An 11,117-nucleotide genomic window follows, 5' to 3' on the forward strand; every position below is an offset into this window, starting at 1 on the left:
ACTAATCCCATTCCTGAAGGTGCACAGAGCTCAAATTTCCACTCCCTTGGAATATTTCTCCTGTCTCTTCTTGGTTAGAAGCTGTGATTTGACTCAGTTTGAAGAGCATGGGCTCTATACTTTGGGAACAGAGCAGCAGTTATGGGACCATGCTAAATATTCACTCAAGAGCAGAGCATTTGGGTTTTTTTCCAGTTTTAAGTGCTGATATTCCACATAAACACGCTGGAATTGTGTGAGTGGCTGTATGTGTGTGTGTATRTTTACCAGTCCCAGGTGAATGCCCTTCTCCCTTGTAGGTGACAAAAGGAAAAATAGAGAAAATGGCTATAAACACTAAAGGAATCAATTTCCTTCTTTCCTTCCCTGAAATCTCAGGAAATCTGCTCAGAGGACAACACCACAAACATATTTTACTCCCTTATTTCCATTTATGACACGTTCAGGCACTGCTGTAGGGCATGAAGTCTGATTTCTCTCTCCAACCAGAATAATTTTGTCACCAGTTCCTGGGGCTGGGAAGGGTGAAAAAACCACAGATTTCCTCAGGTGCCACTGGGCAGAGTCACTTCACGATTTTTATTTGTTGACAGCTTTTATAAAACGAAATTCCCCTTGGATCAGACACCTCGTGAAACATTTATTTAGAGTCTCGTGCATGCTCGGGGTACATCAGGTTCCAGTAGAGCAGAATCTGCAGGAGCAGACAGCAGAGCTGCCAGGCAGAATTCCTACTGCAATTCTGGAAAATTCCAGGCAGAATTTTCTACTGAAGGGGAGGGAAACTCACAAAATTAAGGCACTGTCAAACCCCAAGCCCACAGATCATCTGACCTTTCCTCCTGGCTTTCCTCTGCTTGTCCACGAGGACAGCTCTTTATCTTTAATTAACCATCAATTACAATTTTGAACAGGGACACACACACACAAACCCCCTCGCTTTTCTTAAATCCTGTTTCTATTCCCAGCTGGAATGGAAACAACAGCAAAGGGATGGAAAATGCTGCTGAGGGAGCCCAGTGCTGCATCCCTCCACGTACCATGGTCACTGGGGTGATCCCAGCCCTTGGGTGATGCTGTTTTTAATCATAAAATCAGTTCTAGGAACAGCTTTGACCTACTCTAAAAGCCAGTGTTCACTAAGCAGAGCACCAGTGAGCTGGCAGAGCCCTCCTGAGCCATCAAGGCAGCTCAGGTTCCTCACTCACCGGGCACAAGCTGCACTCACAGCCCAGCAGTGTGGCCCGAGGGGCCCTACAGAAGGTAATCAGTATTTTCAGTGGTTTATTAGTCCTTTAAAGTGGTTTTTCATCAGCTGGTGTGAAATACACTGCTTCAGCCTTTCTATCTTAATTTAAGAATATAGGAAAGGGTGTTTTCTACACCCAGGGAGTGTTCAGCACACCAGGATCACTGCAGGCCCAAACCAGGGCCAGGGCCAGAATTACAAATTGCAATGTTAAATAAAAAAGCCAGATTGGGGTTCATGGCTTAGGTGCCTTGGCAATTATAAATAAATAATAATAAATACTTACACTCAMACACACTCTGCTTGTATCCCACGGGGTTACAAACAAACCAGAGCCATGCTTCTCCCCTGGTTCAGTAGGATCAGCTTTGGGGTGGGACACACTAACAACGTGCAGCAATGCCACACAGAGTCTGGGATGGTGACAGTGCCAGAATATGGCACTGGGAGCACTTCACAGCTTCAGAGCTCTTGCAAACACTGACTTGGTTAAGCAAAGAACAACGTCCTGTTAGAATGAGAGGGAGCTGAGGGGAGGGGAAAAGGGTTGGGCTGGGCCAAAGGCCATGTCCTTATTGCATATAGAATGTCACATTATTTGGAGATATGGCAGGTGTGTGAGCTGGGAAAAATCAGATCAGGCTCATTGAATTTCCTTGAATGTGAAACCTGATTTCCACATTGATTGTGTCTCAACAGTTTGCTGTTTTGGCAGACACCAAAAAGGTCAGTGAAAACTCAAAAGGAACTTCAAAAGATTTGCRGGAGCACAAACCATTGCCCTCACTCATAAATAAACACAGTGGAAGATTTGACATCAATTGAAAATGCTGCATCAGGTTTGCTGACAGCTGGGGAACGGGCAGCCACTTACCACCCTGGCACAAACCTACAAATCCCTGAAAATCTGATCAGAATAGAGAGGCAGAGACCGAGAAGCAAGCAGCAACACAGAGAGCAAAAACGAAATTCAGGGACCCGCCTGGCAGTGTCCTGGCTTCCACCTCTCCTCTGGAGRCTGAGAGAGAAGGACTGGAGCATAAAGGAGGTCACAGGTGGCTTTGAGACTCAGCTCTGGAAGATTCTTGGCCTATTTTCTGCGCCGATGCTTTTTTTATTCGGCTTTTTTCGCCTTCCGTTTCCTCGTGCCTTCGTTCAGCTCCTCTTTGGACTTGGCAGGAGGAGGAGGAGGAGGAGGGTGGGAAACCTCRTGGGAGGCCCCGTGGTGGTCGTGGTGGTGGCTCTGGTGCCCACTGGCCACGGAGCCAAAGAGCACTGGGCASACGAGGTTTTCCAGTGGAGCAAAAGGTGAGGCGTGGGAGTGAGTGGCCGTCATGAAAACCTGCCAGGCAACAGGGAGCACTCAGAGATCACACAGAGCAAGGAAAAGATCACACAGACCCCAGGAAAAGTCCCTGCTGCTACATGACTCAAGGCTCAAAGGTGGGAGAATTCCGTGGAGAACAATGGAAATGCAGAATGATGGAGAATTCAGCCCTGAATTTCCTGAGCAGAYCCTACAGTCAGGGAATTCTGCAGCGGCTCAGGAAGGTGAACACCCCCAGTTTGGGTCTGCACCCGTTCTCTGCTGTAAACTCACCTTGCAAACTATCATGAACATGGTGAAAAAGAAGATGAGGTTGGCTTCAGAGATGGGGAGCCAGTGAGTCTGCTGTAGGGTGAAGAGGACTGTGCCATACAGACTGGCCTTTGTGGGGCTGCAAGAGAAAAAAAAAAAGAGTTTTTCTGGAAGGTTTGCACCCAGCCCTGACTAGTCCTTTACATTTCATTCATGGCCTGAGTGGGAATTTCCGGGCTGAGGACTTACAAGGACATATGTAGAATTTCATTGGTTTCTGGCTTCCAGACCCCACGCAGCAGCTGCTCRAAGTTGGACAGTAGGGCCACACCAGAACCTGTGAGACACAGAAACCTGTCAGAGAGCTGGAACTGCCACAGCAGAGAGCTCTGGACCCCCAAGGGAGAACAGGAAAAGAATTGGGGGGAAAGGGAGACAGAGAGTTCTTGACATTCTCCCCAGATTTAAAAGTGAGCCTAAAACAACAGAGCAGGACAAACGCTTCCTGACTTTCTACCAAGCAGTTCCTGATGCAGGGAAAGCGCTTTTGATGCTCTTGATGCACAAGTGCTCGTTCCAAACACAAACTAAAGGAAAACTGGACTGTTCCAACCCTGACAGAACCCTCTGAAAAACCACAGAGAGTGAGGTCAGAGACAGGAGAAAGAATAAAGAATTCCTGCCTCCAGCTCTTCAAGCATTCTGCACCAACACCCGCGTGGTGGGAAACAGCGACCTGCCCCATATCCCCTTCCCTGCCCCATATCCCCTCCCTGCTGTTTCTCCCAGACCATCCCAGCCCCTCCTGCAGCCTCTGGAGCATCTCAGGTGTCACCTTTGACCCATCCCGTGGCCATCATGATGAACCAGCCRTGGTGGTAGAGGTGGTGGGCGTGGTGCACGCCCGCGGCGATCTTGCGCACTCGCACCACCTCCTTCATGGCCACRAAGATGAGCTTCACAGGCAGGAAGCTGACACACTTGTAGAAGAGGTTCATGGGGCAGAAGAATATCAAGTACCTGGAAAAAGAGGATAGGTTTGCTCTGGGCTGGGATGTGCAGAGAGGGGTGGTGTGGTAGACTGAGTTATGGCAGGTGGCGGTGAAAGAAAAGAGAAAATAAAACCAAAAAAAACCAAAAAACCACAAAAAGCCACAAAAAAAATAAGAAAAAACACCCCCAAACACCCAAAACCAACAACAAACCCAAACAAACACACAAACAAAAAAAAAATCTTAATTTCATAGTTAATTCTAAAGGGAAACCAGCATGCAACAAAGTTTCTCTACAGCAACAACTCAGAGAGCCCTCACTACTAACACTCCATCTTGAATAACACCCAATCATTTTAATTCAGAATTTTTTGGAAGTTTCTGTCTTGTATGGTCCAGAAGCATCTGCTCATACTGAAGAAGCTATATATGATATTACAGAGGACAGATTTCAAATACTMCTTTGTMCAGAAAGCTGCCATGYTTTTMAGCCTTGAAAGARTATMTTTATTTTCTCAAGTATAGAAAACYAGGTAGCTGAGGGATTTACTCTRAAAAATAATGAAAATTTCATTCCAAATCTTTCCCTACAATGCTCATTCTGCCATGTTAAAGCACCTAAACCAACAACACACCGAGGAAGTTAAAGGTTAATTTGGCACATTTTGCCATTATCATGAATAAACTGCCCCCAAATGTTCAGGATGTGCCACTCCTGTCCCTCTCAGTGTGGGATCAGTGGGTGCTGCTGCTCCTGTGGTTTGGCCCTGGCTCAGCAGTGGCTGCTATGAATAGCAGTGCTCCAGCCCAGATAATCACAGCATTAGGCAACCGGTCAGAAAAACTGGCAACCARAGCCAGGAATGCAAAAGCCTCCAAGACAACCTCAGCCCACCTCTGCTCCCCTCACTAATCCAAGCAGGATCAGAGCTATGTCACAACTCCCTGGCACATCAGGAGGGCTGCAGGGCACTCACCACACCGCCGTGGCCAGGATGACACTGGAGTTGTGGCTGAAGTGGCCGATGGGTGCCTCTCCCAGCAGCAGATCAGCCAGGATGTAGCTCCCAAAGCAGTGCAGCATGGCACAGAGCCACGAGGCAAAAGGGCTCTTGCGGGACATCTCCACGGCTCCTGTGAAGCAAATTGGGAATCACAGAGTCACCAGTGTGGGAAGGGACACTTGAGGCCATCAAGTCCAGCCTCAGAGAGAAAATGGATTTATAAATTAAACAGAAACTTCAAGACCCGCTAAGAAAGACATGAGGCAAGTGTCCTACAAGTAACGCAAAGGAAAACATTTGTAAACCAAAACACCAAAGTGTGGAGCCCAAACAAGCACCARAGATGGTCAAGAAAGGATCACAGCCTGCAGACCCACCCAGAAGGTTTCATGTGAACAGAGCCATCAGAAGTTTATGAACTGGCTGAGAGTTTCTCTCCTTTATTTGCTGCTATCAGAAAGAACAGGTTTTTTTTCCTTGAAATCAAAGGTTTTTTTACAGTCTAAAAATAAAATGCATACTGGTACCATTCTCTCCACTGCTTCAACCTAGGTGCCCTCTAGAATTCATGAACAATCTGTTCAGCTCTTTCATTCATAAGATAACCTGTAAAAATAGAACAGGAATTCTTAATCTTTATTTGAGAGAAGAGGATTTGAGGGCTCTTCCCCACTCCTGTACTAGACTGGAAATACTTGGTGGTCTCCTCCCACAACCTGCTATAGTGTTTTTTTTTAAATTTCTGTAGCTAATTTAATATACCTTTGTACTTTTTTATTGAAACTTCCCAATAACACCAAGTCTGTGAGATTCTTTCATCACCTTAAACTGCTCCAGAATCCTTTGTGCAGCGTTTCAGATACAAAACTCTGTTCAGTGAGCAGCCAAAGTGAGAAAATGYTAAAAATATCATGTCAACATGATTACCTGGTCCACCTTATCCAGCAATAAGGGAACCAGCAGGAGCCAAAGCCCTGAGTRCCCAGGCTCTTCCACCCTCGGGGACATTTGAACCAGCTGAAAACACAGCGGCAGCAGGACAGCTGCAACAGCCGAGACACGAAACTGGTTCTATAGGAGTCTGAGGTTTAGCTGGAGGCTTAAATTTAGCAACACTTGTTTTTCCTTGGCTCCAGCAAGCCATGCTGTCTCCAAGGAGGAAACAGGACAGTTCTGTCCTGACATGATTGTGGGATGGGAGCAGTGTAGGAACCTGGGGAAAAGYACACCCCGGCCTTACCCAGCCCCAAGTGGATTCCTGGGCTTGCATATATTTAAAAGTTATTTTTGTGAGGGCTGCCTGTTAACTGTTCCATTCAGGGCTTTGTGCTAGAAGGCAGCTGGGAGTGATCGGGGCTGGAAAAYGCAGMATTRTTTACAGGAATTTCAGTGGAACAGYRTGCGGGTTGTACRGCACGGAGGTCGCACATAGACGGGGTTTGAAAATCATTCCCGAGCTCGGGGTTGGTTTTATCCTCAGTCCCTGAGCAGCTACAGTGAAACCACTCAAAACAGAGCACGAGGAGGGTACACATTGTCAAAAACACAGAGAAAAAGTGGGTTTTGGGATAGACCGAGGTGCAGCCAGGCTGTGGCAAGGCAGAAGGTGAAAGCCAAGGTGCAGTTCTATCGATCTGTGCAAGATAAGCCCAAGAGAACAAACAAAGCAAGGTCAGTTATGGTGCCTGAGATCAGCTCGGGGCATGGTCCAGAGGGTGGGAAAAACCAAGGTTTTACTTCCAGCCTTTTTGTGTGTAAACAGGAGGAAGGTACTGCTACAAAAATATTCAAGGCAAGGGACCGGGCCAGAAACGCAACTCTCAATCCTGGGGCGGCAGCCAAGTGACCGAACTTAAAATACCTCAATGAGGCCGGAATGCAATCTTAAACAAAATCCGAGATTATTTTCCAAAATCAGAGTCACGGGTTCGCAGGGGTTTTTCTGCTTTATATTTAGACACAGGGGTGGGAGCTGTGCCACCGCCGGTGMCAGGAGGCAGAGGAAGGGGACGGGCAGGTGGCAGAACCTGTTGGTGCGGGGCAATGCGGGCTCCGTGCCGCTCCCGGAGCTCCTCCCGTGCCCCCCACCCGGGCCAAGGGCCGCACTCACCGGGCTCATACTTGAGGTAGAGGACGGAGATGATGAAATAGGCSGTGTCGAACAGCGGGAACACGGGCAGCGCGGCGAAAGCGGCCGCCAGCTCCCCGAGGGGCAGCGCCTCCGCCAGATCCATGGCGGCCCCGGATCCCGGCTCTCAGCTCCCGCTTCTCGATTCCCRGCTCCCGCCCCGGCTCCGCAGGCCCGTCCCGGAGCTGCGGGAGCTGCGGCCGGCGCTGCCCGGGCCGGGGCCGCTCGCTGCCCGCGGTGTCCGGGCGCGGAGCCGCCGCCGGTGCCGGAGCAGCCCCGGGGAGCGCAGGCGCCGCCGCTGCGGGCAGCGCCCGCCCCTTCCGCTTCCCCTBGGCCCGCGGAGCCGCCGCCGGAGCCATGATCGGGGACCTGCTGCTCTGCGGGTACCGGGGCTGGGGACCGGGGGCGGCTAGGCCGGGTCAGCTTGGCCCGGCTGTGCCTGACCCTGTTCTTGTCCCCCTTCTCGTCCCCTTYCCYGTCCCTCTTACTGTCTCCCCTGTCMCGAYCCCYTTCCCCCGTCCATCTCCCTTCCCCCTCTCCGACCCGCTTTCCTATCCGTCCACCCTCCCCTTCCCCATTTCTTTCCCCGTCTATGTCCCCTTCACCGTCTCTGACCCCTTCCCCAACCCCTTTCTCCATCCCTAACCCCCTACCCCGTCCTCACTCCCTTTCCCCTCCCCCTTTCCTCGTTCCCGTCCCTTTTCCCCGTCCCCCTCTCCATCCCCGGCCTCCTCCCCATCCCCGTTTCCCCGTCTCTCCCGCAGGACGCTGCTGGTGAACGCCGGTGCCGTGCTCAACTTCAGGCTGTGAGCGAACGGGGAGGGAGAGAGGGAGGGCGGGGGACGGGGAGGTGTTTTTTTTTTTGTTTGGTTTTTTTTTGTTTGTTTGTTTGTTTGTTTTTGTTTTGTGTTTTTTTTTGTTTTTGTTTTTGTTTTTTTTGTGTTTCATCTGCCTGACACGACCCCTCTGCCCGCAGGAGGAGGAGGGACACGGAAGGATTCGGAGAGGAGCCGAGGGAACCCACGACCGGTAACGGAGGGGACAGGGGAGCCGGGCACAGSCCTGCCTTGGGCCGCCTGGACATGCACAGGAACGGGCTTTTCTGCAGGAAATCCAAAACAGTTTTCCACCCCTTTTTGTYGGATGTGAACCAGTCTGGGGCTGGAATAACTGGTTTATTTGTAAACTGAAATGTTCYGAACATCTTCGTTTTCAAACTCAAATGAGAAGAAATGCACAAACACACACACACAAAAAGCACATTGCTTTCAATATTTTTGATTGTAGCTACCTCTGCTGCAGAGGTAATGCTCTGCTCACTCCCTGACTGCCATTTCCACGTGGATATACCAGTGTTGCTTCCTTTGCTGGTTAAAAATCACAGGAAGCCTTTGAACTACAGCTGGTCTTCCTTTTTTTTTTTTTGTAGTGTGACCCCTTTTTATGGTTTATTGGTTATTTTGCCATGTGTCCTTACAGGGTTGCACTGAACAGAGCATTCACTGTTCACCCACACAACGTCAAATTTCAGTCTGAACTTTTCATTGTGGTTTTTTGATGTGGTTTTCTTTTTCCTGTCGRAGTTGCTTCTGTTTTTCAGGCAGCGTTGAAAATGTGACTTGTTGGGTGTGTTTTTCATATTGAAGGCTTCTCCTCTTGATTTGTAGGTGACAATATCAGAGAGTTCTTGCTGAGCCTCAGGTATTTTCGAATCTTCATTGCCTTATGGAATGTCTTCATGATGTTCTGCATGATTGTGTAAGTAACCCTGAGAAAGTCATATATTGGCATTTTTCTTGCACATGCATCACTTTTCACATCTCTTTCTCTCCCACTYTTTTTTTYMWWAWTSKTTTTTCACTTCTTTATTTCAATTTTCAAATACAGTTTGATGTCATGGGTTTTTTCTAATGTGGGCACCTGTAGTGCATGAAAACCACCTGTGCCAGCACCTGAATCATTCAGCCTCAGGCAGAGCCGTGCTTGGTGGGGGTTGCTCAAATCAAACATCACCCGGGTTTAAATCTTGAGACATTTTTCATTTTGGAAGGGTGGAAACCCACTTAAATAATCAGATTAGATCAGCCYTGCACTGGTGTGACTGTGACTATTTCTCACCTGCTGTTTTTCTGTTGTATCCCTCAGGTTATTTGGATCTTGAAATCTACTCATGGACACCTTGGAGGAGACTTTTGGCTGGGAACAAAACTTTTCTAGAAGTAAAAGATTCTGATGCTTTCCAACTGCAGCCCCAGGCTCATGGAGGGTCAGGACACGCTYGTCCCCTCCAGATTCCTTCTCTGCCAGGGCTTTGGGCCACAACTTTCACACAAATTATCTCAACTTCACTGAAAGAGAACTTTAACYTGGTTTTCTAAGCTCAAAGTGAGGGGAACAGGGGAGAATTGGAGCTGCAATCCTGAATTTTAAACCTCTGCATTGCCAGGGCCAGCTCTGGCTGTGCCAGCTCGTGTCACCYCTGTCCAGGTCACCTGCAAGCCACACTCCTCAGTTCTCAGTTTTGTATAAAAGTTGAGCAGAGTGTTCTTGTAACGTCTCACTATTCCATTTGTTTTGTTGRAGRAGTARAAAARWAAAAAAAAAAAAAGCCATTTTCACCTTCTCCCTGTTTTTCCAGAAGAAAAAGCTTTTTAAATTAATATTTCAAAGAGGTGGTTTTTTTTTTTGTTTTTTTTTTCTCTAAGCAATATGTAAGGGATTTTGAATGGGGAGAAATGGCAAAAATATTTCTCTAAGCCAATGTTAAGGGATTATTTGGGAATAATCTTGGATTTGGTTGAATAAAGTTGTTCTGTTTAAGGGTAAAATACATATTTGATGCCATGTTCATTCTGTTGCAGGAGAAATTGATTCTGTATGGGTATCTTTTGGGAAATTGTAAATAATCTTGCAATCTTGTGTTATTTATATTAAGTTGGCCTCCCTGACCAACAGTTTTTGCCCAGAATCACCAAGRTGATTTAAGAGAGTGCTGAGTATCTTTTAAATCAAACTGTAAACTGTTAGGGGGGCTTCTTTAGCTGTTGAGGAAAAAGAGGCCTCATTTAAATGATTCCAAGATCCAGATTTAGGGAATRTTTTGAATTTTATCTGGTAGTGAGGTGCAAGTGTTGGGCAGCATTTGACTTGAGTCACCCTCTTGCTTGAACTGAAGTTTTCACATTAATGAAACATGACAGGGGAAGGGTCATTTGAGGGAGGATGCCTGGCTGTAATGAACCTAGAAAAATGTACAGGCAGGCTGTTTCAAATGTGGCTTGAGCTGTCCAGAAATAATGTGCAATCTTTGGTTAAATTTAAACATAACTGTCTGTAATTTATGTTTTAACCCTTTTCTGATTCTTTAGAATTAAAAAAAAAAAGTGTGCTGTCTTGTCAGGGCATAAAACACAACACAGCGATTGAACCAGTTCAGTTCTTGGAAAACATTTTGTGCCTAATCTTCATTAAATTGAGTGTGAAGAGAAGGGTGGATGTGGCATCTTTGGGCTCAGTGGGTTTGATTATTCCTCGGAAAAATTATGACCCTGTGCAGAGCCGACAGCACTTTCTCAGGGAACAGAGGAGGAGGAAKCTCCACTGCTGAAGGGAATTCAAACAGTTTTATCACCCTGCACAGACCGTGTGGCTCCGTTCTGTCCTCACAAGACTCCAGTTGTGCAAACGAATAAAAGTTGTGATTCAGCTTCGAAGCAGCTGCTTTAAAATGATGAGATCACAAGTTAATTTTGGGCTGCTTTGAAATTCTTTGAGACGTTTAAATGCCGGGCTGACCTCGCTCAGGGGTCCRGGCCACCCCTCACACCTACACGGCCCGAGTCCCTTTCCTGGCGCCCACAGCGGGTTTATTCCCGTTATTTATCCACATTATTTATTTCTCTCCGCGCACGGCGCTCGGTTCCTCCAGGCCCCGGGGCCGGGCAGGGGGGTCCCCATAGGAACGGGGGGGGTCCCCATAGGAACGGGTGGGTCCGGGGCGGCCGCTGCCCCAACTGCCCCCTCACGGGCAGCATCGCCCCGCTCCCCGTGTCCCCCTCACGGCGACCCCTTCTCCTCCAATTCCCCCAGCATGGCCGCTCTCCCTCTGATTCCCCCGTTCTCCCCGTTCCCCGCGGAGCTCCCGGTGTCCCCCGGAGGTCCCGGT

General features: G+C 48.3%; 2 protein-coding genes across 5 annotated transcripts; one reads left to right on the forward strand and one right to left on the reverse strand.

The window, feature by feature from the left end:
* Positions 1-560: 560 nt before the first annotated feature.
* Positions 561-7,058, reverse strand: TMEM38A (transmembrane protein 38A). 3 transcript variants are annotated; one of them, XM_057385139.1, is made up of 7 exons: positions 6,935-6,998; positions 5,352-5,430; positions 4,798-4,954; positions 3,664-3,848; positions 3,078-3,165; positions 2,850-2,967; positions 561-2,591 (listed from the first exon to the last, which is right to left on the reverse strand). In XM_057385139.1, exons 3-7 carry the CDS (start codon positions 4,941-4,943, stop codon positions 2,364-2,366), a joined length of 765 nt encoding a protein of 254 aa, XP_057241122.1. In that variant the 5' UTR covers positions 4,944-4,954; positions 5,352-5,430; positions 6,935-6,998; the 3' UTR covers positions 561-2,363. The 3 variants fall into 3 exon arrangements, with proteins under 3 accessions (XP_057241122.1, XP_057241123.1, XP_057241121.1); XM_057385140.1 differs by having other exon boundaries at positions 5,346-5,430; XM_057385138.1 differs by lacking the exon at positions 5,352-5,430 and having other exon boundaries at positions 6,935-7,058.
* Positions 7,057-9,539, forward strand: SMIM7 (small integral membrane protein 7). 2 transcript variants are annotated; one of them, XM_057385143.1, is made up of 5 exons: positions 7,256-7,335; positions 7,717-7,758; positions 7,929-7,981; positions 8,620-8,710; positions 9,098-9,539. In XM_057385143.1, the coding sequence occupies exons 1-5, from the start codon at positions 7,310-7,312 to the stop codon at positions 9,111-9,113; spliced, it is 228 nt and encodes a 75-aa protein (XP_057241126.1). In that variant the 5' UTR covers positions 7,256-7,309; the 3' UTR covers positions 9,114-9,539. The 2 variants fall into 2 exon arrangements, with proteins under 2 accessions (XP_057241124.1, XP_057241126.1); XM_057385141.1 differs by lacking the exons at positions 7,717-7,758; positions 9,098-9,539 and having other exon boundaries at positions 7,057-7,335; positions 8,620-8,631.
* Positions 9,540-11,117: the final 1,578 nt, after the last annotated feature.

Source organism: Malurus melanocephalus, unplaced genomic scaffold (genome assembly GCF_030028575.1).
Source record: "Malurus melanocephalus ecotype Western Australia unplaced genomic scaffold, MMel_1.1 scaffold_793, whole genome shotgun sequence".
In the NCBI taxonomy this organism is placed as follows: Eukaryota; Metazoa; Chordata; class Aves; order Passeriformes; family Maluridae; genus Malurus; species Malurus melanocephalus.